This window comes from Ammospiza nelsoni, chromosome 4 (genome assembly GCF_027579445.1).
Source record: "Ammospiza nelsoni isolate bAmmNel1 chromosome 4, bAmmNel1.pri, whole genome shotgun sequence".
Lineage (NCBI taxonomy): Eukaryota > Metazoa > Chordata > Aves > Passeriformes > Passerellidae > Ammospiza > Ammospiza nelsoni.
Window position 1 is genome coordinate 50,656,535 of NC_080636.1, and position 26,608 is coordinate 50,683,142.

The 26,608-nt window shown below is 51.9% G+C and overlaps 2 protein-coding genes and 1 long non-coding RNA gene across 6 annotated transcripts; all 3 read right to left on the reverse strand.

The window, feature by feature from the left end:
• Positions 1–1,101: 1,101 nt before the first annotated feature.
• LOC132072482 (uncharacterized) lies at positions 1,102–5,761 on the reverse strand. 3 transcript variants are annotated; one of them, XR_009418330.1, is made up of 5 exons: positions 5,574–5,761; positions 4,704–4,998; positions 3,623–4,091; positions 3,090–3,176; positions 1,102–1,797 (listed from the first exon to the last, which is right to left on the reverse strand). It is a non-coding gene; the product is annotated as an uncharacterized LOC132072482 (long non-coding RNA). The 3 variants fall into 3 exon arrangements; XR_009418329.1 differs by lacking the exon at positions 5,574–5,761 and having other exon boundaries at positions 3,887–4,091; positions 4,704–5,412; XR_009418328.1 differs by lacking the exon at positions 5,574–5,761 and having other exon boundaries at positions 4,704–5,412.
• Positions 5,762–10,563: 4,802 nt separating this feature from the next.
• Positions 10,564–14,996, reverse strand: GSR (glutathione-disulfide reductase). Of its 2 annotated transcripts, XM_059470288.1 has the most exons (13): positions 14,839–14,996; positions 14,070–14,096; positions 13,746–13,834; positions 13,236–13,305; positions 12,945–13,092; positions 12,774–12,828; positions 12,589–12,688; positions 12,062–12,148; positions 11,713–11,874; positions 11,499–11,610; positions 11,286–11,417; positions 10,983–11,116; positions 10,564–10,860 (listed from the first exon to the last, which is right to left on the reverse strand). In XM_059470288.1, exons 1-13 carry the CDS (start codon positions 14,965–14,967, stop codon positions 10,711–10,713), a joined length of 1,395 nt encoding a protein of 464 aa, XP_059326271.1. In that variant the 5' UTR covers positions 14,968–14,996; the 3' UTR covers positions 10,564–10,710. The 2 variants fall into 2 exon arrangements, with proteins under 2 accessions (XP_059326271.1, XP_059326272.1); XM_059470289.1 differs by lacking the exons at positions 11,713–11,874; positions 12,062–12,148.
• Positions 14,997–15,057: 61 nt separating this feature from the next.
• On the reverse strand, positions 15,058–23,386 carry PPP2CB (protein phosphatase 2 catalytic subunit beta). Its single transcript, XM_059470334.1, has 7 exons — positions 23,147–23,386; positions 18,666–18,875; positions 18,305–18,478; positions 18,003–18,092; positions 17,221–17,382; positions 16,291–16,409; positions 15,058–15,815 (listed from the first exon to the last, which is right to left on the reverse strand). The coding sequence occupies exons 1-7, from the start codon at positions 23,246–23,248 to the stop codon at positions 15,743–15,745; spliced, it is 930 nt and encodes a 309-aa protein (XP_059326317.1). The 5' UTR covers positions 23,249–23,386; the 3' UTR covers positions 15,058–15,742.
• Positions 23,387–26,608: the final 3,222 nt, after the last annotated feature.

Below are 26,608 nucleotides of genomic sequence, written 5' to 3' on the forward strand. Positions count from 1 at the left end.
CTGGCTGGGAGCGCAGGCTAGGAGGAGCCAGAAGCTCCTGAAGGCGGCAGCCCCTCGTGTCCGTGGGATCTGCAGGAGGAGCTGTGCCTGCACCGTGGCTCCTGGGCCAGGGGCTGCTCTGAGCAGGCACGTGGAAATGCTCCAGCCCACACAGAGCACCAGGAGCCCAGAAGAAACCCAAGGAGCAGCTGGCATTACCTGGGAATGGAGGCACGGCCCGTTTGCACAGGGGCTCACGCAGCAATTCCCGGTTCAGAGCTCCCACACAGCTGCCAGCTATGTCCCAGCCACCCCAAATCCCTTCCCTCCTGCCCAGCCTGAGGCCATCATCCATCAGCAGCATTGAAGCCAAGGCAATCTTTCCCCACAGACATTAAATCCCAGACAGGAGCCCTCAGAGATAGCTGAAAATCAGTGGGATGGAGTTTGGAGTTTTTCAGGATCCAGCTGCAAGTGCACAAGTGATGGAAATCTTTCACAGGTAGGTCCCACTGGAGGTGTGCTGAAGACAGGGATGTGCATCCCTTTCCTGAGGGAAAAGAATCTGTAGAGGCCACTGCTGAGGCTCTGAGAGGAGCTAAGCTTCTGCAGGGAGAGATGTTCCCCCCTGGGCACAGGGGCTGCCCCAGCACAGGCTGGGAGCACATCTGGCCACTGCCTTCTCCTGCTTTAAACACCAACTGGATGTTCTCCATCCTGGAGCTCAGGGGGTGGAACCAGCTCAGTTCCAGGCAGCTCTGTCCAGTGCCCCCAGGGACATCACTGGGGGGAGGGTTATAAATGCCAGTTCTGTGCCACATAACCCTGTCCTTGTCCCTGTGCTGCTGCTGAGCTTCCTTGGAAGCTCTGCTGGCTCCTGGCACAGCTGCTGTCCAAGGCAGCAGCTCTGCATGGGAATGCCCACACTCCATGGGGCACTGGGAGGTTACTGCAGTGGGAATGGAGCAGGGAATTTGGGGCTCTGGGTATAATTCATCAGAACTAGCACAGCTGACAGGGAACCCCAAATCTGGGCACCACACAGAGAACAATCTTTGTCCTGCTCTGTCAGCTCAACCCCCTGGGCTGGGAAGTTTTGGGAATTAAATGTATGGAATTACACAAATCACAGCAAGTGGCATCACCCAGAGGGACAATCCAGATCTCAGACAATTCCTCCACCATCCACTATGGGGGAAAACACCCTGTGCCTGCCAGGAGCTCTGGCTCTGCTTTTCCTACCAGCTCCTGAGCAGTGTCAGGGCCACCATGAGAGCTTTAAAATCCAAATAAATCCCATATCCCACACAGTGATAATCCAAATAAAGAAATGCATTCTTGTCATCAAAGCTCAAAACTGTGTTAGGAGTTCTGACAACAAGTTAATGGGATTCCCAGCAATCTCATCAATGCTCTTGGTTTCATTTTTATGTAGTTTTAATCCCTCAGTGGGCAGCCTGTACAACTTATCCTGGGATTTAGAGGCTGAGCAGGGCTGGCTTTGGATTGACCTTCACCTCTGGCCCCAGGCTGTGCAAACACACCTTGTGCCAGGGTGGGTGAGCTCATCACCTCAGCTTTTCCCTCCTAAATATCCCCTACTTATTTCCCTGTAGATTAACTCACACTTTGCCCCAAACCATCCACTCCTCACCTCCACGTGGCCTCCAGGTGTCCATTCTGCTCCTCACAGGTGCCCTGGTGACACCATGTTGGTCCCTTTGCCCTTCTCCAGCCCGAGGCTGCTCCTCTGCTCGCTCTCTCCAGCCTCATCCCACAGGCCGAACAATAATCACTAAAAAGTCACTAACTCCAGCACTGAAAAACAGGGATTAAAGCTTTCTCAAGTGGCACAAGCCTTCTGCCTGCAAGTATTCAAATCCAGCCCCATGTCATGGACATGGTTTTGTGTGCAGCTGGGTGATTTAATTCCCTGCTCCCTGTTAGTCAAGCTACCTAACTCCAAGGCTGCAATCAAGAAGGACCACATTGTGTCTGAAACATGCTGAGCTACAAGAGAGCTGGGTTCATTTCCAAGCAGCAAACTTGACTTGGAGGCAGCATTCCAAACTCTTTTCCACATATATTTTGTCTCCCAGATGAGGATGCCTAAAGAAGCAGGGGGCAAAATGAATTGGTGGTAGCAGGAATGAAATTAAAGTGTGAGCACAGGTGCTTTCAAGATGCTCCAAATTTCTTAATAGAAATGGGATTTAAATTTAGGCACAAGTTATCTGAATCCTGATGAGCTTGTATGAAAGCTCAGCAAAGCCTCTGCAAGTGCTTTACTCTCAAGAATCAAGTGCAGTAAAAAAAAAGTATTTATTCTGCTGTGCCTCAGGTTTGGAACAAGCAGAGCAGTGAAAACCCATCATGTTCTGCTCTCTTATGCCTGTTCAGAAATCAGCAGCAGTGCAGTGTCTTAATGGGTCTGTATTTTACAAACTTATTAAATGCCTGCACAGCCAGGCAGGGAGACAAAAATCTGGAGTCCCTCACCAAAAACCAGCTGGTTGTTGGTTTGAACAAGGGTAGGGATAGTTGTACATTCTGTGGGGCTGTCCTTACAGACCAAGGCTTATTTATCTTGATTAGTTTTTACTCAACATGCTTTCAAAATCATTGGAGGTGATTTTATTGAGATGTCTGATGTGCCAAATGCTTTCCCCAGACAGAGCTCAGAGTCAGCCTTGTGAGAAGAGCTTTAATGCCCATTTTCCTGATCCCTCAAGGAAGCAGCTCTGGTGCTCTTGCACCCCAACCTGGGTTCAAGGTGGGGAACTCTGACAGAATGCCAACACAGATGTTTGACAACATGAGTTTACACTGCTCCTTTAATCCCAGACCTGGAGCTGGGCTTTATAAATCCCAGGAGATGGTCTCTCCATTAAAAAGCAGCATTCCTGTTGCTCCCTTTGCTGCTCTTCACCACATTACTATTATTATTACTATTACCCACTAATTTTCTGCCATAATCTTTTGCTTCCCAGAGGAGCTGCTTTAGGGAGACACTGTGGCCAGGAGAAGGTGGCTTTAGGCTCCCACCACATTCCCAGTCCCCATGCCCAGCTGTCCCTGGGCTGTCCCCAGAGGTGCCTTTCCTCCCTTACCTGCAGGAGTTTGGCTTTTCCAGGGGTCTCTGATGATCCGAGGCAGAAGTTCTTGGTCACGCCATGACAGGGCTGTCCCTTATCACACTAAAAGCAGGAGGAATAATGGTTATTTTGGATACATATTTTGTGTTTTCTCTCGGTTTCTGACACTGTGCTGTGAGGCAGCAGCTTCTAATCACTTCAGTAATGATCTCTGGAATAGTTTCTGTCCATAGCTGGTAAACAAGAAGTTGTAAACAGCCTCGAGGCAAAACTGGAGCTGAGTCTCATCCCAGTTGCACTAATGAAATTTTGGCTGTGCAGGCATAGGGAAGTGGCTGTGCAAACACTGCAGATGACAGGAAATGGAAAAGCTCCATGGATTTCTATTATCCTGAAGCTGAGGGGCAGAAGGATTGGCTGAAAGGAGAAATTAAGCCAGTGCCTTGTGTTTTCACAGGGGCCTTGCCTGCTAAAACAAGCAGTGATAAATAATTGAGAGAGGCACAGAGGACATTTCATCTAAGAAAAGAAAAAAAATTATGCAATACCTAATTGGTATAAGATGATGAATAACAGCAATCTGCTTCCACATGGTAACTTGATAAGAGCAAGGCCTCCCTCCTTCATTTAATACACCAGAGAAAATCTGCAAAGGAATAAAGTGGGAGGGAGGCTCCCAGAGTGAAAACTGCCCCAACCCACAGTGGGTTCCCAAGCACAGGAGGCTCATTCCCTGCTGGAATCTCAGACACAGCCTCCATGGACAAATACACAATGTAACATCTCACAGCCTGACCAGGACAATTGTGTACCTCTGGGTAGAGACATTCAGCTTTCCCTCGTTAGAGCAGCAGTTCCAAGCCATTATGAAGTGATGCCATTATTTTCATGTTGGGCACGTGGAAGAAATCCCCTGGAGCAGCCACCACTGCCTCATCCCTGTGCACAACCTGCTGGGTTTGTCATCCTGATGTCTTCATTTTTATGTGTGAAATACCCTCACAGGATCCTCTGAGGCTGAAACAAAAATAAGGAGACTTCAGAGATGGGAGGAACAGCAGGAGCATGTAGCTGTCCATGAAGAACATTCAGTGTGGTAAGTGCTAAAAAATTTGTTCTTCCCTTGTCCTGAGCTTAGTAATGGCACAAGAACAGAGGCTTCCCAGGGCTCCCAGTTCCCAAGGTTTCCCACTTTGGAAAATGATCCCTGGTCTGCTGAAAAGTGAGAAATTCCCAGGGGCAAAACACAGCCCCTGAAGGATGGCAAAAAGAACAGGACATTGGTCTGTGAGTGTCTGAGAAATTCATGGATCATCCTCTGCCATAGGGAACCAGGAAGGGAGCCACTGATTAAAAACCTGAAATACTGTTCCACAGGGACCCTGTGCACAGCCCATGGGATTCTGGGCTCCTCTTGGCTTCTCTTCCAGAGTAAGGGGGAGCTGCAGCCACCCCAAACCCCCCATTCCCAGTTCCACAGGGACTGGTGCAGGAGGTGTTGGGTCTGGGCCATGCAGGGCTTGAGCTGGGGACTCTGGGGATATTTGTGAATTAAGGTAATAGAACTTACTCTTTAAGTATTTAATGTTTTCATCCATCAATATTTCCATCCTATTTTATATGACATACCTCAGAGTGGTTCATCTCCAAATAAGCCCGAATATCCTAGTAAGTTTTCAGCTGGGAGAAAGGAGCTGTGGAAGAAAATACACCCTTAAAAATAGCCAGTTGCAATCAAATAATTCTTTCTTACTGACATTTATTTTCATAAAGAAAAACAAGTGCACCTTGAGAAGCAAATTTCTCATTTTGAAATGGACAATCCCAGGCAGATGTGCCAATCTCAGAGCTGCACACACATCTCCTCTCAATGAACTTCAACTGCTTATCCTTCCCTCGGAGTCATTTATCTGCATAGGCTGAGCTGGGGCCAAAGGAAATAGTTTGTAGGTATTGCTTTTTGAAATAGGTGTTTCTTTTTAAAAGATCTCAAACTTCAAATGATGGAGAACAAGGCTATCAGCAGTATGACTGGAATAAACAGCAGACTTAGCTGTGGATTACTCATCCACTCGAGCTGGGAATAGAAAACCTTTCACTCCAAAGCCAAATTGTAACTGTAAATCAGAAGATGCAAATGGCAGGTGAGGCATTCACAGCAAGTTGGCAATGGCTCTGTATTTTTATACATATATATATATATATGTGTATATATATATATTTATATATCATTTCCACCCTGCTTCATTAGAACCAAGGCTGCTTACCTATTTCTTGTCATTATAATCCTTTTTTCCCCCTTTACTTCATGCTTAGTCAACCTTTAAGCTTCTAAATATATTTTTTATTTGATGCATCACAGGCTGTTTTAAATCTTAACTAAAATCTCAGCCAACTGCTCCCTGAAATCAGGTTAAAGTAAGATTTCCACACCCAGGCACACTTATGCCACCACTTTATTGAGAAGCCTGGCAAGCAATAGGATTTTAGCTGCCTTACCTTGGAAGCAAGTCCCTGTTTTAAAAGCTTTCAGTAGGAAATTACTCAAGTTCTCCTGGGATGCAGTAGCAGTTTCCCATCCATCACTGGAAACCGGGCAGGGACCCCACAGAATATCTGGACTGGCCACAGCTTTTTCCCTGGAGAGATGCTCCAGCAGTTCAGCAGTGAGTGCTGGGGTTTGATCTATAGGAAGAGCTAAATCAATGATCCCTGCTGGGCTCCTGGCAGCACTAAATTCCCCACAAATGGGACATGAGCCTCCTAAATTGCACCTTTCAGCTCAGCCTGCGCTCACGAGTCACTCCCTGACAGCCCTGTCATTGGGCACTGAAGCTGAGGGGAGTAATTGGGGAGCAGGTAGATAGAGGTAAAAAACACCCCTGAAAAGTGGGACAATCATGAGAGAGTCTCAGTGGAGGACAGGATTGGCAAACAACAGAAGTGTTTGAGGGCCCCATCAGCCAGTGAGGGCTAATGCAGCAGGTACAGGAGACAGCTCTGCCAGTGGGCAGTTTGTGTCCCCCCAAAATGGGGGGCACAGAGGATCCTGTAATCATTGCCAAGTGAAAGACCAGAAAATCCAAACCTATCCCAAGGCACAGAGCACACCACGGGGGTTCTTTGCACCAGCCAGAGCCACAGAATTGTTTCATTTCCATCTCTTTTGGCACAGAAGTGCCATTGCCCTCTGTGAGACAGGCATGAGAGCAGACAGCCCACGACCTGGTCACACAGTGAGGGCGCCGTGACTTACAGCCTGTCACAATAAATACCCTCTCACCCCCCACCCAAGCTCCTGGGCTGCAGAACATTGGACTATGTCTCACTAGAAACTGGGCAGAGCAGCCTGCCTGGCCCAAGGGCAGGACAGGTGAGCTCCCTGCGCAGCACCCTGGGGTTGGACCCTGAACACTCCACCTCAGCCCATGCTGGATTTGCCCAGAGACAATGCCTTTAGTCTTAAATAAGTGCACAGGAGAAGAGCTGGCTGTGAGGGTGACAGCAGAGGTTTAAATGCACTGTCACCTCTGCAGAAAGATGATGGTTGTGGAAGGGCTGAACTCTCCCCGCACCTTCCTACCTTCTGACTGCTCCCTTTACATCACCATCCACATGCACACAGGCATTTTAGGTAATCATTGATTTTTTTTTTCCCATGACCTGCTCTGAGGATTTGAATCCTTTTAGTGCTCTTGAATTTCCATTTGCTGCTGCCTCGGTGACTCAATTTTAATTAACACCAAATTCTAAGCCTTACCTGGATAACACGGATAGGTACCTCTGATTGACGTCAGGAATTTGACACGCTGAGAGATTACCTGGGAAACCTCCTGGTTTGACTCCAGTTGAAGCCAATTCTGCTCAGCAAATGACAGCTGCAACCCACAGCAGTCCAAACAGCAAGGACTGCAAGGAAGTTTTCCTTGCTAGGATTTTCTTTTGGAAAAAAACCCAGCAGCACAGATCTGTTCTTTTGGGATGAGGTGCCATCTTACCTACCAGCCTCAGGAAATGCTCAGAGTTACACTTGTTTACACCCCTTTCCCCAGCAAAACACCCCAAACTGATCTCACTGCATTTCAGACTTTGCAGCCCCTGGAAAGGTTCAGATTTAAATGATAACATGAATTACTTCAAGCTCCAGACACTTTCCTCCTACTGGAGGTACCTGCTACTGATAGAAGAGCAAAATAAAATTATGTCTTCTCATAAAATGAGCAAAATAAAACTTGTCTTAATCACTGAGAAAAAAAAACAAAACAAAACAAACAGCCCCAGGATCTTCTTTCTCCAATTCTGGAATTCTGCAGAGCACTCCAGCTCCCAGCCCAGGCCCTCCTGCAACACGGGGGCTGGAACCCCAAAGGCACCTGCTCAAGGGCACCTGCTCAAGGGCACCTGCTCAAGGGCACCTGCTGCCATCTCCATCCCAAACCGCTCCTTATCCCAGCCCTGCCCACCCCGGGCAGCCCAAGGGGGGCTGTTCCCAGCCGGCAGGTCCCTGGCATCACCGGGATCCCAGGGCAGGCAGTGTTGTGCCCCCTGCCAACCAGGGCACCTCCAGGAGTGGCAGCAGCAGCATTCCAGCTCTCTCTCTCACACACAGACCTGTTGCTCGCCGAGCTCCCGCGGTTTTCCCCAGCTCCCAGCTGCAGCAGGGAGGCAGGAGCAGCCCTGCCCGTGGGAAGGCAGCCCCACCCTGATCCCCCCAGGTACCTACACCGCTTTCCGCTCCCCCGCCGGCTCCGCAGGCAGCAGCGAGGCGAGGCTGCAGCCCCCGCTCCCGCAGCCCTGCGGCTCCTGCCTCAGGCAGGGAGGAGGGACAGGAGGAAGGAGGGAGCCCAGCCCAAAGCCAGGTGCCAAGCCCCGGGGCTTTGGGGGTGCCCGGCTGGAAGAGTTTCTGGGCTATGTTCCATTGCAGAGCCTCCCTGCTCTGCTTGAGGCATCCCTCGGCCTTGGGAAGCTCATTCCAAGGGTCAGGAAGTCACAGCTACCTCTGCAGGTGCCACCCCTGCCACCCCCCATCCATCAGAACCCAGATTCCCCCAGAGCTCCGAGTGCTCCCAGCACAGTGGCATCTCCCAGACTCCGCTCCTACCTGCTGAGCTCCAGCATTCAGGCCCAGGCTCTCCAGAGATTCCAGCTTTTACATCAGGAACTCAGGGGGAAAAAAACCCAAAACAACAGTCTGTGTGGCCCAGGTGAAACCAGGTGGCCCCTGTAGTTGAAATGGTGAAATGACAGGTCCTGCCTTACCTGCCTCTGCATCAGGTTTTTCTGGAAAGAAAAGCAGCATCCCAAGGACAGATTCTAAGAGAACAGGCTTCCAACTAATGATTTCATAGACGTAGGAATAATTCCTTAATAAGAATAAATTCTCTATTTTTACACTCCCCTTTTGATTCCTGGCATAGTTTAAAAATTAATCCTTCAACAAATCATTTAAATTTGAGAGAACAAGCAAATATCCCAATATCAATTGAAACCAACAAATTCTTTTCCAGCATAACTCAGCTGGAATTATAACAACTCTGTGTGGCATCATCACATGCTGTAAATGGAGGCTGAGAAGCTCCAGCCACACACAGACACTGCAGTGAGGGCAGTTTTGCCCTGTGTGATGCAGCAGATGGAATCCCAGAATCCAGGATGTTGGACTGGGAGCCTGGAGCTGGATGCACTAAAAAGCCACAGAGAAACCTCAGACCAAGAGAGGATCCTGCATACAGGTAAGAAGATTTTGTCTAGAATTCCTACCCCAGCTCTCCCTGCACACACACACACTGCTGCAGTTCTGTCTCCCCATCACTTCCCTATATTCACATTCCCTCTGCCTGGAAGCCCAAAAGGCGGCGAGTTCCCTTTGTAATCCAACCAGCTTCAGATGAACAAGTGTTACTCATGGAAGCAACAAAATATCCACATCGCAGGGAAGTGAGACTTGCAGGGAACTGAGGCTTGCAGGGAATCGCTTTTTGCTTCCCCCATTCCCCGTGGAACATCAGCATGGAATCCTCATCACGGATTCATTGCAGAATATTGTCCTTTTAGTTTTAAAAACGGTTCCGTGAGCGGCAGGGCCGATCCGTGTCCCAGGACGCTTCCATCTGTTTGGAAGGCCGGCGGCTCCATCTGCTGGGAGCAGAAGGAAGGACAGGATGCGAAATAAACTCGAGGAGAGCTCATGGAACTGTCCATGGAACTCCAAAACGGTTTGGTTTGGACCTCAAGGATCATCCAGTCCCACCTCAGAGCCTGTTCAGGGCACGCTGCTGTCCATTGGCCCCTGATTGCAGATGGATATGGAAGTGATGGAGGTATTCAGGGAATGCTGGTTGTTTTCCCCTGTGCTGGCTAATCTGGTCATTAAAAAGACTAACTGATCTCTTCCAACAGGGAAACATGTAAGCAAGAGGTGCCAAAAAAATTTGAGTTCCTGTGAAATGAAACCTGCAAGTATCTGATTTAAAATCCCTCTGTGTGGTCACTGGTTTGACTTCCACAGACTGCTCACACTGCCCAGGTATATCCAGTTCTGCTGTCAATGCTTTTGTCCGTGGCATAATTTCTATTTTTTACTTGCAAACAGCATCTGGGTGATAGAGGGGCATGGAGAGAAAAGGAAGGGGAGCAACTCCCGGGGTGCAAATGCTCCCAGTTCCACTCTGCACACTTGAGCCCACTCCGCAGCCCGGGGCTGCCCCGCTCCACCCCGGCTCCTGCCATGTCTCACCAGTCTGGGGTGTGCCCTGAGCCCCCAAACGCAGGGTTTGGGCTCTCTGATTTTAAATACAGGATTTGGGCTCTCTGGTCAAAGCCTTAAAGTGCCTGGATGAGCCCCCACTCACACTCCCCAAATAGGGCTGGAGTCTGTTTCACAGCCCTGAGACTGCCCGCACGGCCTTGGCTCCAAGTGCCAGCAACGTGGGACTTGCCTCATTTCTGAGCCAAAGAAAATGCCTGATTTATTTATTACAGGACCATAAAACTGGCCAAATGAGCCTGTTGCCCCCCAAACCCAGGCCTCAGTCCCTGTTTCCAGGACATGAAGGTGCCTGGCCCAGGCTCACCACAGGGAGCCCCATTCTGATCCCCAAAACCCCACTCAGGCCTCTTCTTTCCCAGCTGGGTCTGGAGCTTCCAGCTGCTGGAAATGGGGCTGGAAACAGGGAATTTGGTCCCTGAACCCCCAGCCTGAACTCCCCCTGAGATGTCAGGACAGGCTGGAGAGCCAGTGGTGTTGGGACATGAGATAAAGAGGAGGATGGAGCCCATCCAGGATACCCCAGCACCCATGAACACCCCAAGGACCCCCGAGTCCTACTCTTCCTGCTGCTCCCTGCCCAGCCCCAGGGCCAGGGATTGCAGAAGAGGAATCTGACCACTGCCAGCCTTCTCCCAAACCACATCCATGGGCCATGCCAGCGCCCTGCACGGCTGGGCACGGCGGGAGACGGGCACCAGAGAGCAAAGGGCAGAGACCGGCCAGCATCAGCGTGTTTACTTCCCGCTGCACAGCAAGCCACACCCACCCTACAGACACACCCTCCAGGCACCCGCCCATCAGTAAGGCACTTTTGCAAACACGTGAAACATTTTTGCCACCATCCCCGGGGTGTCGGTGCCCGCAGGCTCAGCGCAGCGTCACCAGCTCCTCAGCAGAAGTGGGGTGAATGGCTACGGTGTTGTCCAGGTCGGCCTTGGTGGCCCCCATTTTGATGGCCACGGCAAAGCCCTGCAGCATTTCGTCACAGCCCAGCCCTTGCATGTGCAATCCCACCACCTTTGGAGGAGAAACGAGAGGCCAGGTGGGACCCAGGCTTGGGGAGCTGGATGCCAGCCCAAGAGCTGACCACAAGGGAACAAGAGGACAGCCAGCCATGGTTCCCAGCTGCCCCCACTCACCTTCTCCTCCTTGCCAGTGCACACCAGCTTCATGACACACTTCACCTTCCTCTGGGTGACAGCGTGGTACAAGGGAGTGAAGGATGTGTTGTAGATCTTCACCTTGTCCTTCCCATGTATGGCCATGGCCTCCTCTGCAGCAGAAGCCACGGAATAGGGGTCAGAGGGATGCACATGGGACATGCCAAAAGAACAGTCAAAGCCCTTTGGTCAAGGCTCACTTGCTAGAGATCAAAGCATCTCCAGTATGCAAGCAGCAGCTCTGAGGCAGTGTCCCCAGCCCCTGTGTCCCTGTGTCCCCACCTTCAGTGAGCCCCACAGTGCCGATGGGCGGGTGGCTGAAGACGACCGTGGGGATGTTCTCGTAGTCCAGCCGGGAATCCTGCCTGCCCTCGAAGAGCCTGTGGGCCAGCTTCCTACCAGCTGCAATGGCCACTGCAGGGACAGAGAGAGACAGGGACTCTGAGCCACGTGGCACCACGGGGCTGAGCAGGGGAGGGGGCAGGGCTGCAGTACCTGGGGTGAGGAGGGCTCTCCCACACACATCCCCGACGGCGTAGATCCCTCTCCTGGTGGTGTTCTGGTATTCATCCACCACCACGTGGCCCTTGGTGTCCATCCGCACGCCCTGCCATAGCAAACAGCAGACACATACGCTCCAGCAGGGATGGGAGGACTTGTGGGGCCCCTGTGACAGGCTCTGGAGACCAAAGGCAACCCCAAATCTCACCACTTGCTCCAGGCCCAGCCCGTCAGAGTTGGGCTCCCGCCCCACGGCCCACAGTAGGCAGTCCACGTCCCGGATCACTGCCTCTGTCGGCTTGTGGCCGGGTGCCACCGAGGCCACCGTCACATCCAGCAGCCCACACGGAGACTTGGTGACCCTCTTAACCTAAGGGCAGCAGGAGAAGGTGCAGATGGCTTTTGCCTTGCAACAACAGACAGCAGCCATGCTGCAGAAGCAGGGATGTTGCCAAAACCATGGCTCAGCAAGCAGCACCCAAAAGGGCAGCTTTCCCCCAGCACTGCCTCTGCAGGAGGGATGGGACAAGGCACGGGGCTGCTCTGTGCTCTCCCACCTGTGTGTGCTTCCAGACATCCACCCCGGTGTTCTCCAGCTCCTGGGTGCAGTTGGAGCTGATCAGAGAGTCAAAGGTTCGCAGCACCTGGGCAAGGACCCCCCCAACCCTGTCAGGTGAGGGTCTGCAGGCAAAGGCACCACCTGGCAGCCCCTCCACCGGCATTTCCCTGCCCCAGGAACCCAAGCGGTTTAGGATGCTTGTGGTTAACAAACTTCTGTTTGTTTCTCCATTATTTTCTTTTCGTTTCTTCCTCTTTTCAAGTTGTGACTTGAAATAAAGCTCAAGGGGATGGATGTGGTGACACGCATGGCTGCAGAAACACCGGGCTTGTGGGTGGGTGCTGCTAAAACACGTCCCCTCCATCCTCTGCATAGCTCCCACGCCACCATCCCCTGCATCACTACTCCCGTGCCAACTGAGACCCTCCTTCACCAGGAACTGACAGCCAGATATCACTCTGGCCACCAGGGCTGGGGTATGGCAGTGGGGCGGGAAGCACAGCTGGGGACAGGGGGTGGCACTACCTTGTCGTGGCGGATGAGCAGCGAGGACTTGGAGCCCAGCGTGGAGAGGATCCCCACCATCTCCACCGCGATGTAGCCGGCCCCGACGACAACGCTGCGCCTGCAGAGAAGTGACAACGCCGTCACGCCGTGTGCAGCCACCTGGAGATGGCGCCGGTGGCTGCGGGAGATGGATCCCGCTTTACCTGGGCAGCTCCTCCAGGTCGAAGAAGCCGTCACTGGTCATCCCCAGGCTGGCACCTGCAAAGCAGAGATGCTTTGGCACCCTTCAGCTGTCCCCCTTCCCTCCCAAAGCCTGCTTTGCTTGGGCAGACCTCTCCCCAGCCTGGGAGCCCGGGGGATTTCATCAGGCTCACCAGGAATTTCGCTGTCGGAAGGGACAGCCGGGCGCCCTCCCGTGGCTATAAGGATGTGAGGAGCCGTGTACTTTTTCCCGTTCACTTCGATGGTTGGCTCGGGATCAGCGGTAAACTTGCCGTAGCCCCGGATGATGTCAATGTGAGCCTTAGGGGTTACAGTTACGGGGTTAACAGCGGCATAGAGGCAGGGCTTCCACAGTCGGAGGACACCCATTAGGACTGAAAAAGTGGCCAAAAATCCATCACTTCTGCCACTGGGATTGCAAGATAAACACATCCCATGCTCACCTTCTTCACATTGTTCTCATAGACGTCATTGAGGCGCCGCACGTAGGCATCTCGCTTCTCCTTTATGGTCCTGGAACAGAGCAGGGAATGCCATCACTGCCAGCAGGTGAAGCTCAGAGCTCAGGAAGAACCTTGCACTCCGTGCCATGCTCCAGTTCACAGGGTGGTGATCAGTCAAAGGTTAGACTCGATGACCTCAGAGGTCTTTTCCAACCGTGATTCTGTGAACGCGATCCCTCTGGCATGTGGACAGCCATGCCATAAAATAAAGAGGCTCCCTATGACCCTTTCCCCACCAAAGCAAGATTTCTGTGCCTGCCTTCCCTGTGTTTGTCCTTCCCAGAGCCAGGTTGGCTCCCTGTTCTCTGAAACACAGCTGGCCCTGTAAGCAGCTCTGCACAGCCCAGGGAGCCTGGAAGCAGGCAGGAACCCCTGGGCAGTAGACAGTGCGATGCTCCCTGCGGGACACTCACTGCAAGGTGCTGATTCCCAACTGGTTCCTGTTCTTACCTCCAGTTGAACTTGACACCCGCAGTTTCAAAGCCATAGTCAGCATGGTCGTGGACAAACTCTGCGTGCACTGCCGTGTTCCACATCACCTGCCCACACAAACCCCAGGCTGGCTCAGGAGCACTGCTGGCATTCTGGGAAAACCCCTGCCAGGCTGCCTGATTCCTCACCTCTGCCCGGAGTGCCCACAGCAGCCCGATGGCTCAACAGCCTCTGAGGCCCTGCTTCCTCCCCACACCCTGTGCCAGCACCTCCCTAAAATTTGGCAGGCACCTACAGCAGACCCAGCCCACGCCACTGGAGCCGGTGGCAGAACAGCCTCACCTTTTTGGGCACACATCCAACATTGACCTGGAGGGAATAAGAACAAGTCTCAGTGTCAAGGCCCAGTTTTCCCAAGGCTGTACTCCAGAGAGCATTCCACATCCCAGCTCTCTGCTCCGGAAAACAAAGGCAGGATTAGGGGTTCCTGGAAAAAGAGGGGTGTAACCGCCCTGGGAGGCTCAAGGTCTTGCGGTTTGCTCGTTTTCTTTCACTTCCTTGAAAGATGATATGGAAGGTGGGGCCTTCAAACACAAGGGGATTTTTTCCATTCAGACTGTAAAAATTATTTACTAGCAGAAAGGTGTTTGCCATCCTTTTCCTGCACTTCTAATATGCTAATTTTCCCAGCAGAATGCATTTAGGGCATAAAATTAGAGCCTGTCCCTCACTTGCTTGAGGAACCAGTTTGTTTTTTGGCTCGTTACCAGCTCACCATGCTCTGGAGTTCTGCTTTACCGCCTTGCAGTTGCGCTACACAGGATCCAGGAGCCATCGGCATCCTGCAAACGGCTTGGAAACTGCCGGGAAGAAGCTGGTGGAGATGGGGGATTGGGATCCGTCCTGCTTCAGCCTGACAAGGCAGGTCCTTGCACAACGCCCGGACACCGGGAGGGCGATTCCTCCTCTCCCACTTCCCGCACCGCGACCCCCCGGGGGTTCCGCCACCATCCCTGAGTCACCGGGGTCAGCGAGAGGGCACCGGCCCCGCGTCGCTCGTCCCCTTCCACGTCCCTCCCCGCCCCGGGTGCGGGTGCACCGCGAGACTCACGCAGGTGCCGCCGAGGCGCTGCGGCTCCACCAGCGCGACCCGGGCGCCGAGCTCGGCCGCCCGGCGGGCCCCCGCCAGCCCCCCGGAGCCGCCGCCCAGCACCAGCAGCTCGTAGGCGGCCGCCGCCATCGCTCCAGGCTCGGCCTGGCCCCGCCGCCCCGCCCCGGAACCGCCCCCGGTGCCGCCCCGGTCCCGCCCGGCCCTGCACGACACCACATGTTGGGGCTGACAACGGCGAGTTTATTGGTTCAGGTACAGCGAGGAGGATTGCAAGCACTTCCAGGACAAATATACAGAGGGGAAGGGTGGGGGTGGGAAATAACAAAAGAGAAAACAAAATAAAGAAAATACCCCAAAACAATTAAAAAAAAAAAGGGGGCAGGATCAGCACAGAACGGGAATAGAGCTAAAAAGGGAACGCTTTTATCTGGGTTATGACAACGTACTCCCAAGCAGGAATCACTTCCTTTCTCCAGTTAAGTTGAGCGGTCTTTCCAATAAAACAAAGAGTGGTGGGGGATGAAGTTAGTGTGCACTTCCCTGGAAAACAAACTCTAATTCATGCCAGTTAAACACTAGAACTAAAAATGTACAAAGAAGCGTCAGAGGAGATGAGTGTTGTTAGAGTGTTACCTTTTCCTCTCTGAACAGTCCAGAAGGAAAACAATGACTACAAATACAGCAGGCAAACTGACTTTCAGGCTGATGGGCATGGGACAGAGAGAGTGTCGTAAGGAATTCAGTCTCAAGTTGTGCTAAATGCTCTTCGTCCTCTGTATGGCACATTTTGGTCCATGATGGGGATTTGAGTTGAGACGAACCCTGATTTCTTACAGAAACATGTAAATATTGTTGCTTTTTTAAAATGCCAGGTGTACTTCCTTCTACAAAGGTTGGGAGAGGTTTATAGGAAGTAGTCTGGGGTACGACGGGTAACATGAGGCTCTCCACGACGAGGTGCTGGGTCAAACTGGAGGCTGCAGGAAACAAAAAGGGATCACTTACCCTCCTCCACAAGTCACTTTCCACTGCCATGATAAACACCAGGCTTGTTCTCCTGCTGCACGTAACATTCCAAGCCCCAAACAAGAGTTAAAACTCATCAGCAACCCAGCAGCCTGTCACCACTTTCTCAGGTGAGCAGCTGAAAGCACAATTCAGACCCTCTCCTTCATCTTACCAAAGATGAAAACAAATAGATAAAGCCATGTGTTTTTACTCTCTCCATCAAGCTTAGGCAATAAAGAGATTGAAGGGCAAAAGCTCCAATTCTCCAGACCGCCAGGAAGAGAAGCTTTTAGGAGCTTAACTCACTGCTTACTTTAAGGCAGAGCACACATTAATTCCAGAGTGGTCTGAGCTGGCTTTTCATGGAAGAACCCCTTTGGGAATGAACAGCCATTCCTCACAGAGTGGCTAGAAGGAGAGCCCAGCCCAAGGCAGCATACTCACAAGGAATATTTTAAAGTGTCATCTAGTTCCATGATAGCAGCCTGGTTCCCACAGCGGTAGCAGTAATTGGGGGCACTGAAGATGGTCACCACATTCCGGTCGTGGCACCAGTTATAACCCTGCCAGGGAAATATACAAAAGGTCTCTGTTAAACCTCAGCCCCTCCAAAGTTCCTCTTCAGGCCTGAAACTCTCTGAGGCACTTGCGAAAATACAGATTTCTTGAAGTATTTCCAACTGACTTAGTTTCATTTCAAAATAGATGCTTTACCACAAGAAGCAGCAGCAGGAACCTCACAAAACCAGCTTCAAGCAGCCTACAGGAGATCATCCCCTCCTCACTTGTAAATTATGGACTGCACCACTGAAAAGCCTTGGGATTTTTAGGGATGCCTTCAGCTTTCCTCCATCACAAGTGACAATTTGCCTGCTGAATGCCACTGACTTCTGACACACAGTTCTGCTTAAGGGATCTACCTGCACTAGATTTTAAAAAGGCATCTGCTCCATTGACCCACCTGGAATTCTTCCAGCAAGACATCCAAGAATAGCCTGTAGAGAGCCAAAAATGGCATAATCCCTGTCACATCTGACTGCTGAGCACTATGGGACAGGCTGTTGGATGTAGCAGCAGTCTGAGCAAGAACAAACCAGCATGGAAAAAGATTATTCCTGCCACAAACAGGGTGTGACACAGCCCCTCTGGCAATTTACTTGGAGGGGGCAATTTGCTTGGAAAGGCCAGAACATCCCCTTATTTAGGCTGCAGGTCAAAGCACGTCACTTTATTTTGTTGTTTCCATGTGACTAAAGCCTCTCTTTGGTATTGACCTATGTAAAAGGTGCCAACAAACCTGTGAGCGGAAGGTGTCCCAGAGCAGACCCCATGGGCCCCGGTGTTGGAAGCCCTGGCTAGCAGTGCTTGCCCTACCTCCATGACCAGCTGGTGAGCGCGGGAGACCAGTGTGAGACCATTGGCGTGGTTGAAGGTTTCTGAAATGTCCTGCCCGAAGGTGTAGCCAGCACCACGTGGGGAAATGCCCCAGCCGCCGCGGTCATCCGGGTCCGACCACAACAGATCACACATCGGACCCTGGGAACATTAGGAGCTCTCTGTCAGACCACTGGAAAGGTGCTTAAACACTTTTTATTTACAGCAGCAAGACTGCCAGCACGTCCTGCTCAGTGCAAGGCACGTGAAGAGTTTACTGAGCACACATCTGTGAGCCCCAGCCACTCCCAACAAAACTTCCAGCTGCCCCCGGAGCTCCAAGGTGGATTTCAGTTCAGATTTCATGCCCCAGGAAGCTGCAACACGGTGCAAGACCACAGGAGGGAGGCTGGGCTAGCTGGGGAGGAAGGATGGTGATACAATGTGGCTTCACATGGTGGCTGTCAGTTCACAACCACCTCTGCGAGGAGGCTGAAGATAGTAAACACCCTCCCCTGCCAAATCCTGCTCTTTGAGTCAGATTGAAAGCCCAAAAATCCCACGATTCAAGGGAAAACAGCTGTGAAACCCCCACAGCTCTCCTTATGCAGGCTGCTGTAATCAAAGCACACTGACTTATGTGTGTTTTGCCCAAATGTTCATCTGCTCTAGCTCCTGGAAAGGCCATAATCCATGTGTAATCACATGTCTAAATGGACTGCAACGTGAGAAAACATTTGCATTTTCCACCAGCAGATATTTAAGTTTCTGAATTCTGTTACCTCGTGTGGAACTTCCTGCAGGCGGTCCAGAGCCCTGATATGATCCAGTGTATCTATGGATGGAGAGAGGCCACCATGGAGGCAGAATATCTGTTCCAGAAAGAAAAGAGCAATCCATTAAGTGGGAGCAAGGACCTCCAAACCAGCTGGGTCTAACTCTGTTAACACTCATTCCCAACCCCAGCCATCTTATCCTGGGATCACAAGTTACAGGAGCTTGTCTGGGACTGCTCCTCTGGATGTCACACAACACAGCCTGCTGAAAGGGAGGGAAGGGAGGCTTTTCCTCACACCACACTCACCTGGCCATCTACTAGAGCTGTGAGAGGCAGGTAATCAAACAGGTCTGTGAAGTACTTCCAGACGTTGGCATTGCCGTACTTGCGCAGGCACTCGTCGTAGAAGCCGTACACCTGGGTGATTTGCCTGCTCTCGTGGTTGCCCCTCAGGATCGTGATGCGCTCTGGGTACCGCACCTGGGGGCGGACAGAACCTCCCTTAGCAGAGGCATGGAAACAAGGAGTGATGGAATATCACCCACAGCAGCCCAGCACTCTGCTCCCAGCACGGATCCATTTACACCTGTCATGCCCGAGCAAACGGCAGCGTCACCGGGAGGAGAAAATGGCTCCCAGGTCCTATCCCCAGTCTCCCAAGCCGTACCTTCAGCGCCACCAGCAGAGTCACTGTCTCCACTGAGTAATAGCCTCTGTCCACGTAGTCTCCCATGAACAAGTAGTTTGTGTCTGGAGACTTGCCACCGATCCTGAAGAGCTCCATGAGGTCGTGGAACTGCCCGTGGACATCCCCGCAGACGGTGACGGGGCAGCGTACCTCTTGCACATTGGATTCCTTGGTAAGAATTTCCTTAGCCTGGCAAGGAAAGCACATTTAGGACACAAAAGGAGGAAGCTCCTCCAGAGGCAGGTGATGTTATTCTGCTGCATTCCCACAGGAAACTGGTGACATCCCCACAGCCCAAGATGACCACTGGAAAAGAGTCTGGTGGGTGAGCACAGACAAGGGATGCTTCCCAAATCCCAGTGCAGGGGGATGAGCAGGTTTACTACAGCAAGGCTAGATTTCCTTGCCCAGGGCACATTTTGCCCACCAAAATTCCAATCCTCTTCCAAGCACAACAGTTCAGCAACTTCTACAGGCGAGTCACATACAACTGGAAAGCAAAGACAGAGGCAATTGGAACATATGGAGCCACAACCAGCTTCCCTGGCTGTACCCAGCTGGCAACAAAACCACCACAGATGGAGGGATGGCATCCCTGGATTTAGTCATCTCTTCTTCCACACCCAGCAGTTCCTCTGCTAATTACAACCATGCCATGTAGCCTATCTGCACCACCTCATTATCCTTATCAAATACCAAGTTTGTTGTGCTGCCTGCAGCTCACTGACTGATGCTGATCAGCGCTCCTGGCACATCTGAGGCACAGGGAACACCCACAGGATGGCTCCATCTGATCCAAACAAAAGGGCTGGAAGATCACCAGCACTGAGCAGTCACAGGCAGGTGATGATCTGGGTATTCCTTGCCATATCCCTTAGCTCAGGATGAGCAAAGGCTCACCCTGTGCTGCCAGAAGGGAGCTGCTTCCCAAGGATACCCTCTGAGGACATCTGCATTCCCATTCCAATGTTTTCTGCCTTGCCTCTCTTCAGAAAAACATGTATCTGGAAGGAATAACTACACCCCAAGCAGTTTGGACAGTCTGGACTGCATCCAGCATGCTCTCTGCACAGAACCTAACCTGACGGGTCCTTAAAGTGACCTCCTGCCCATGGACTTGCTGAGATGGGCTGTGCCTGGGAACTGCTGAACATGTTGTACGTGAGTGCAGTAGTAGCACTCAGATTCTGCTCACATGTCTTTAAAAGCATTTACAGCACCTTCGGAGAGCTTCCACCCTCTGGGAGAGACAAATATAAACCCACAAAACAGCTGCTCCCTGTGCTCTGGCTGCTGCACAAAGCAACAGGCAGGGGTTCGTTCCAAGCTGGAGCTCAGCAGGGCTCCTTTTCCACAGGAACAGGGCAAACAGGCTCCCTTCAAACCTATCCCAGGAAGGGGGGCCAGCCCACAAACTGAAATGTCAGTGCCAGGAGAACCCAGAAGTTTCCCCTGATGAGGAAGGAGGAGCTAGCAGGTGACAGGAGCGACTCCTTGTGCTGCCAAGCAGCTGTTCCCCTGCACCCATTTTAGCTCACCCTGTGGGCAGGACACTCATAGGTACACGTGGACACATCCAGGCTGTCATCAGAACTCTGCAGAGCTCGTTTACATCAGGCTGGGGAGCCCCAGTTTGCCCTTACGTGATCATTTTCTAATGCAGAACAAGACTCTCAAAATGCTCAGCATCAATAAAAACACCCCAGAAAAGCAGTGACTAACTGCCTGCAGTGTGAACACTGCCATCAAATGACTTAAAATAAAGAGCACTATTACAAAGTAAAAATGAAAACCTCTGATGCAAGCAGGCTGCCTGGCATCATCAGCACTCACTTAATCCAGGAGGCTAATAAATAACTATGACTTAGAAGTCAAAATTTAGCTACCTTTGTTGCAGAAAACAGTGACTAATGGTATCAGCTTCCTGTGCATCTGTCCCACTTGCGCTGGATGAAAACCATATCCAGGTCAGGATAAAAAGCAGCAGCTTTTAGGTGTTTTTATTAAATAAACCTCCCTTGTATTAAATAAACCAAACCAATGGCTGCCTGTCTGTGCTCAGAGAGCCTCTGAGGAGCAGCCCATTTGCTGGCTGTGAGCTTGCCCATCACCTCAACTTCTTGGGTGCTTCTCAAGAGCCTTGGAGAAAAGAAAAACTCCTTTCCTTCTGGAGGATTCATTCCCTCAGCTTGGTCTGACCGATAGAGGCTTGTTCTCTGGGAATCCAAAGCCAGGCATGGAGTTTGGGATCAAAATTCACCTGAACCTCAAACCCACCAATGTCCACAGTCCAAACTACTGTACCACCAAGTGGGCTGAGGATATTGAACCTCAGGGAGCTTGGCTGGAAGGAGAACCAGCCAAGTGGGATGGGAGCCAGAGGGATGGGAGGGATGGACCTGTGTCACCCTTCAGGAATGAGGCAGTAGGGGACACCCAGAGCCTCTGCCAAGGCGCCCAGGTGCTCCCAGAGGCTCCTGAACCAGCAGCACCAACAGAGAGACAAAACACTGCCAGCCACAACACAGCACAAGGAATTGCCTGCAACGGGACCGTGTCCCCTCTTACACATCCCAAGAACCAGGAGAGGAGAGAAAAGCTGCAAGGAGAGGGATGGCCATGGATGGCTGTTTGTTTAACTCAGGAGACAGCCTTTTCCCTGCCTTCCTCCATAGCCCATTTCACCATCTTGGTGAAAAACCTGGATTAAGCAGGGTGGCTCTCAACTCCCCCACCTGTGTGCTCCAGCAGTGACTGGAATTAATCTTTCTATCAGCCTCTGAATTTCTGTGGGGTTTGAGCTAATTTCCATAGTGAACACCAACAGAATAGGAACAACATTATCACAGTGAGGAACAGCACCTCCCTCGCCTCACCCCTGTATGAGCCACAGGGGCAGATCAGCTCCCTAACGAGGTTACCACTGGGCAGGTGAGGACAGAACGCCACTTCCACAGCTGCAAATTTCAACAACTTTTAAGCGTACACAGTCACTAGGCACACCTCCACTGCATCCAATTCCTCCCTCATCACTGCCCACTATGCCAGTACGTAAACCAAGAACGACCCACACAAATAACTCTCGGATTTTTCTAGATTTTTTCCCCCCACTTCATTTTGATTTTTTGTTTTAGTACTCAGTTCACCCACACACTGAAACCTGAGGCAAAAGGCACTACTGCACTGGGCCCCTCTGAAATCAGTTCCAAACACAAGAGTGCTACAAAGTGTTCGGGAGAAGAGGATTTCTCCGAATATAATTTCAAGGAAACCAACTAAACCAGCTTTGTGGCAGGGCTGCACACCCAGAGGTTTTTGTAAGCTCCTCTCCTGGGTGACACAACCACTCCCCAAAACTTAAGCCAAATCAGTGCAGGGCACAGTGTTTCCTTCATGCCCCAGTCGTTTCCATCAGTTTCCAGCAGCCTGGAAGAACGAGGTGCTGTGACAGATGACACACTTCCCTGTCATCTGCCTCCTGAAGGACAAACACCCTCCCCACCTCCAGCTGAGCTCTCCCACCCAGCTTCTCCCTATTTCCTGTGTGTCCAGCCATAATCTGCTTCCCAAAACACAGCAGCCACTACTCCAGCTTCCCGAACAGCCACAGCTCCCTCACAACTGAGGGAGCTCTGGAGAAAGAGTCACAAAACAAACAGACAGCCCTAGCATGGGACTGAAAAAATGAAAAAGAAGGGAAGGAAACAGAAGCTGTCTGGGCGTTAAGGAGTGCTAGGATCACTGCTGGAAGAATATGGCAAGGAAAATATTCCCTTGGTCACAGACTGCAGCGTTGAGAGACTACTCAGACAACACCCAGCACAGGTCTGAGGACCTTTCTCCTGATGGGAAAAAAAGGCTTTTCCCATTCCCCACTAAACAAACCCGAGCACGGTTTGCCAAGGCCTGTCCAGAACAGCCAACAGTGTCCTTTACCCAACCATTCCTCTTTCTATTTTGGTCCTCTCAGCGGGCGGGGAGCCTCTCTGGGTCTCATCTCTGCTTCCCGAGGTCCCACCTCGAAGCCAGTGGGTTTCGTCACTGAGTGGGGGTCGATTTTTCAGCGCGGGGCTCCTCCATGTTGTGCGGTACGCCGGGTACCCCTCTGGCACCACGCCGGTGTCCCAGCGCTGGATACTCCAGAGACACCGACCTGGCCACGCCAATCTCACAGAAACCGCTCCAGGCATCCAGTGGCGGATACTTCACAGGCACCATCCCGCTCACCCCAAAACCACCGGCACCAGCCGCTTTCCCAGTGCCGATATCCCGCCAGGCGCATCCCCGCCTCCCAAAGCCCGATATCCCGCGGGCACCACCCGCCCTCGCCAGGCCCGGTGCTCCACAGGCAGCACGCCGCCCCCCAGAGCCCGATACGCCCCGGCCGCAAGCCCGTCTGCCAACGCCGGACACACCGCGGGCCCCGTCCCGCCCTGCCAACGTCCGGGCCCCGCACTCACCTTCTCGCACAGGCTGCGGACCTGGCTCTCGCTCAGCTGCCGGCACTCGTTCAGCTGCTCGATCCACTGGTCCAGCTCCTTGGCGAAGCCCTTCTCCTCCATGGCGAGGGGGGCCGGGCGGGCCCCCCGAGGCCCGGGCCCGCCTGTGGGTGCCGGCGGCGGCCGGGGACGCGCGGCCCGCTCGGGTCTGCTCCGCTCCGCGTAATGGCGGCGCCCCCCGCCTGCCGCGGCTGCTGCGCAATTCCGGCCACGCCCACGGCCGCGCGCGCCGCGCGCCGACGCTTCCGGCGCGCTGAGTCGGCCTCAGAGCCACGCCCCTCCCGCTGGTCACGCCCCTCCGCTCGGCCCCGCCCCCCTTCACGGCTGCGTGAGGCTATGGCGGCTGCGCTCGGCGGAGGAAAAAGGAATTAACTGCTCCCTTCTCTCTAAGGAAAAAGGATAACCTCACACGCGTTTGCGCTCGCTGTGCGTGTCGAGTCGCAAGCATTGACAGCAGGGCTTGGGAATGTAACAGTCCCTGTCTGCCCCTCAGTGAATGTGCGGTGTTCATTCCTTTCGCCATATTCCCGTGAAATACTGTGGGACAATAATCACAACTGGAGGGGTTTTTTTGTTTCATCACGTGTACGATGATGTGCCAAATATGATACACGATCAGTGAATATAAACAGTAAAATTAATATATTTACTTACAATCTGGCACTCTAGTCACCTTGCCCTCAGCTTTAAAGTGTGACAGACCTGCACGAATTCCTACCTAGTACTGTTTATTTCTCTCCTTTGAACTCGTTCTGCTGTCTCCCCTGTAGCCAAATGGAGCAGCAATATCATGACAGAGATGCAACAACTGAGGGTGTGACACTGCCACAATCTGGAGTGTCCACAGAGCAAGAACTGGGATTTTGGGAGACCTCTGAGGGGAAATTTCCCTGGGATTTTTAGCAGGACAAGGTAGATCAAGTCCATGAGGTGTGTTTGTTCATGCCAGATGGGAAGGCTGAGCTTTGCTGAGGAGCTGCTCAGGCTGTCCAACCAGAAGCACTCATGCTAGTCACAGTTCCCTTCATCTCCGCTGGGTAAAGCAGACAGATTTAAGGAATTCACCCTGAACTGAGGGGAAAAAAATGAAAGTATTCACAACATCACATCCCTGAAGTAAATTTTCTAACTAAAACCACCTAGCAAAATAAAAGAGAGCAGTTTACATAAAACACAACCTTGTGGCTACTGTTATAGATGACAATTGCTCGCCAGTCCAGTTCCCAGTAAAGATAGCTGCCAGGAAGGGTTCACACTCCTCTGGATGTTTGATTTGTTTTCCAGAAGATCATTTCTGACCATATTGCCCATGTTTGTGACACTGCAGCACAGAACAGCCATGGAATAAGGCAAACCCAGCCTTGTGGCAGGGAACAATAAATCTTCCCAGTCCGAAGCATACAGGAGAGCAGCACCCTCAATAAAAGTCACCCCTGACTTGTCCAAAATGACCCAAAAAAGGGCATCCAGCACCCCCAATAAAAAACACCCCTGCCTTGTCCAAAATGACCCAAAAAAGGGCATCCAGCACCCCCAATAAAAAACACCCCTGCCTTGTCCAAAATGACCCAAAAAAGGGCATCCTGAGCCTCAGGAGGTCAGCCTTTAACCAAAAGCAACTTTTATCCCATCTTTCAGTTTCTGGGGGTTTCCTCGTGATTTAACTTGAGCAAACAAAGCCCACATGGACATGCATGCTGTGGTGCTAAGTTTCTATTTACTGATTCCTTGCCACCATTAAAATGTTTAATAGGGGAAGCTTAAATGGAAAGGTATTTTCTGAGATATTTCTCTTGGCTCCCTGTCAGGAATAAAGAGGTTTTGAGGTATCGATCCAATGGCAGATCCTTAGCAAAGCTCTGGCAAAACCCCACAGCCTGAGCCAGGAGCATCCCCAGAGCAACAGGACGTGGTTTGCTGGAAAGAGGCAGCTCGTGGCATCAGCTGGGGATTTTCCTGCAAAGGAGTGGCAGGGATGGAGCCTGCAGAGTCTCCCAGCAGCAGTGGGGACATTCATCAGGCTCCCTGGCAGGGAAAACTGACAAGCCTCACCCAGAGGGAATTAATGAAGGCAGGATTTTCCACCACCTTCTCTAAAAATCTCTTCATTTCTCTGCTAGAACCTTCTAAAAAGGCAATGCTGGTAAAGTGGCATAAAAGGCCATTTTATTAAAAAATACATTACTGTTGGCTGTGTAACATTAAACTCCCCCATGGGATAACTTGCTTTCTTATTCTTGTGATTTTTCCACTGAAACTTGTTTTTTTAGAGTGCGATACAGAACACAGGAGAAACAGCAATGCCTATGGAAGGCATTGCCTGGGCTTATCCACTGCTTCCCAAAGGGTGCTGGACTCCTGTGTTTTAGAGAGGATAAAAAACCCACCCCACAGTGAATAAATGAAATAAATCAGTAAAGTTCTTCCTTCTGCCAGCAGATGAGGGTGCACAAACCCAGTGGGAGCTGCACCAAGGGCCCCTGACCCTCCTGTGAGGGTGCAGGGGAGCACTGGACCTCCCAGTGGCACGAGGATACAGATCCCTAAAACACATTTTGGGGTGCAGACACAGCATTTTTGTAGTGCATGGGAGGCAAACCTACCTGGCAGCAGCCTCTGTGGAAGCCTGGATTCTTTCTCCCAGGGTTTCCCCACAGAATTTGTCTCCCTCCTTCCCGTGATGGCATCTATCCCCGTGGGCAGCACTGTGAGGAGCAGCAGGGAACATTACAACATCTTGGTAAACTGGGAACAAAAGCCAGGAAGAAGTCAGAGGGGAGGAAAGAGGCAAAGAGAGGGAGAATGCTGCCAGGAGAAGGGGGATGAATCTCTGAAAATGGACTCTGTTGCTGTGATGTATGCACAGGGATGGATTCCGAAAGAAAGGAGAGTATCCAAACCCTCACAAGGATCCTCCCAAAATGTTCCTCTCGGACACAGCTGCATCTTTCAGGGAATAAAAAAATGTCCTCCTGCAGCAGCCTGGAACAATTTTAATCCCCAAACAGCTATTTTGGGGAGGGGGAGGAACCTCAAAACCTGCAAGCCTTGCAACAGGTTCTGTTTGCAAACGCAGGCGAATCTGGAACATTAGCCTATTCCCTGTATCGAGCCTGCCGGCTGATTTGATTACTTCCCTGGAAACGCATGTGCAAATCGGGTTTGCAGCCTTCGGAGGGCACTGCCTTCCGCCGCGCCGGCTCCGGTGACTGATGCCAGCGTCTCGCTAATGCGATGTGCAGGAAGAGCCGGCGGTGCCCGCAGCTCGCGGCCGTAAATCCCTCCGTTCCCAAATGCAAAACACTGCCGTCGGAAATGCCTCACCCTGAAAAAATGTGTTAGCAACAATTCTATCGCTCAGATGAAGCGGGCTGAGGCACAGCCGCTCCTCTGCCGCGCACTTACCCGGATAGAAGGAACCGA

Excerpts from the sequence above, each read along its gene's own strand:
- PPP2CB (XM_059470334.1), bottom strand. The coding sequence starts at position 23,248 with ATGGAGGAGAAGGGCTTCGCCAAGGAGCTGGACCAGTGGATCGAGCAG. Across the intron at positions 18,876-23,146 it reads TCCGCAGCCTGTGCGAGAAG|GCTAAGGAAATTCTTACCAA; the intron begins GTGAGTGCGGGG and ends TTTCCTTGCCAG. Across the intron at positions 17,383-18,002 it reads TGCAGGAAGTTCCACACGAG|GGTCCGATGTGTGATCTGTT; the intron begins GTAACAGAATTC and ends TAATGTTCCCAG.
- GSR (XM_059470288.1), bottom strand. The coding sequence starts at position 14,967 with ATGGCGGCGGCCGCCTACGAGCTGCTGGTGCTGGGCGGCGGCTCCGGG. Across the intron at positions 13,306-13,745 it reads GGTGTCAAGTTCAACTGGAG|GACCATAAAGGAGAAGCGAG; the intron begins GTAAGAACAGGA and ends GCTCTGTTCCAG. Across the intron at positions 12,689-12,773 it reads GACCTGGAGGAGCTGCCCAG|GCGCAGCGTTGTCGTCGGGG; the intron begins GTAAAGCGGGAT and ends ACTTCTCTGCAG.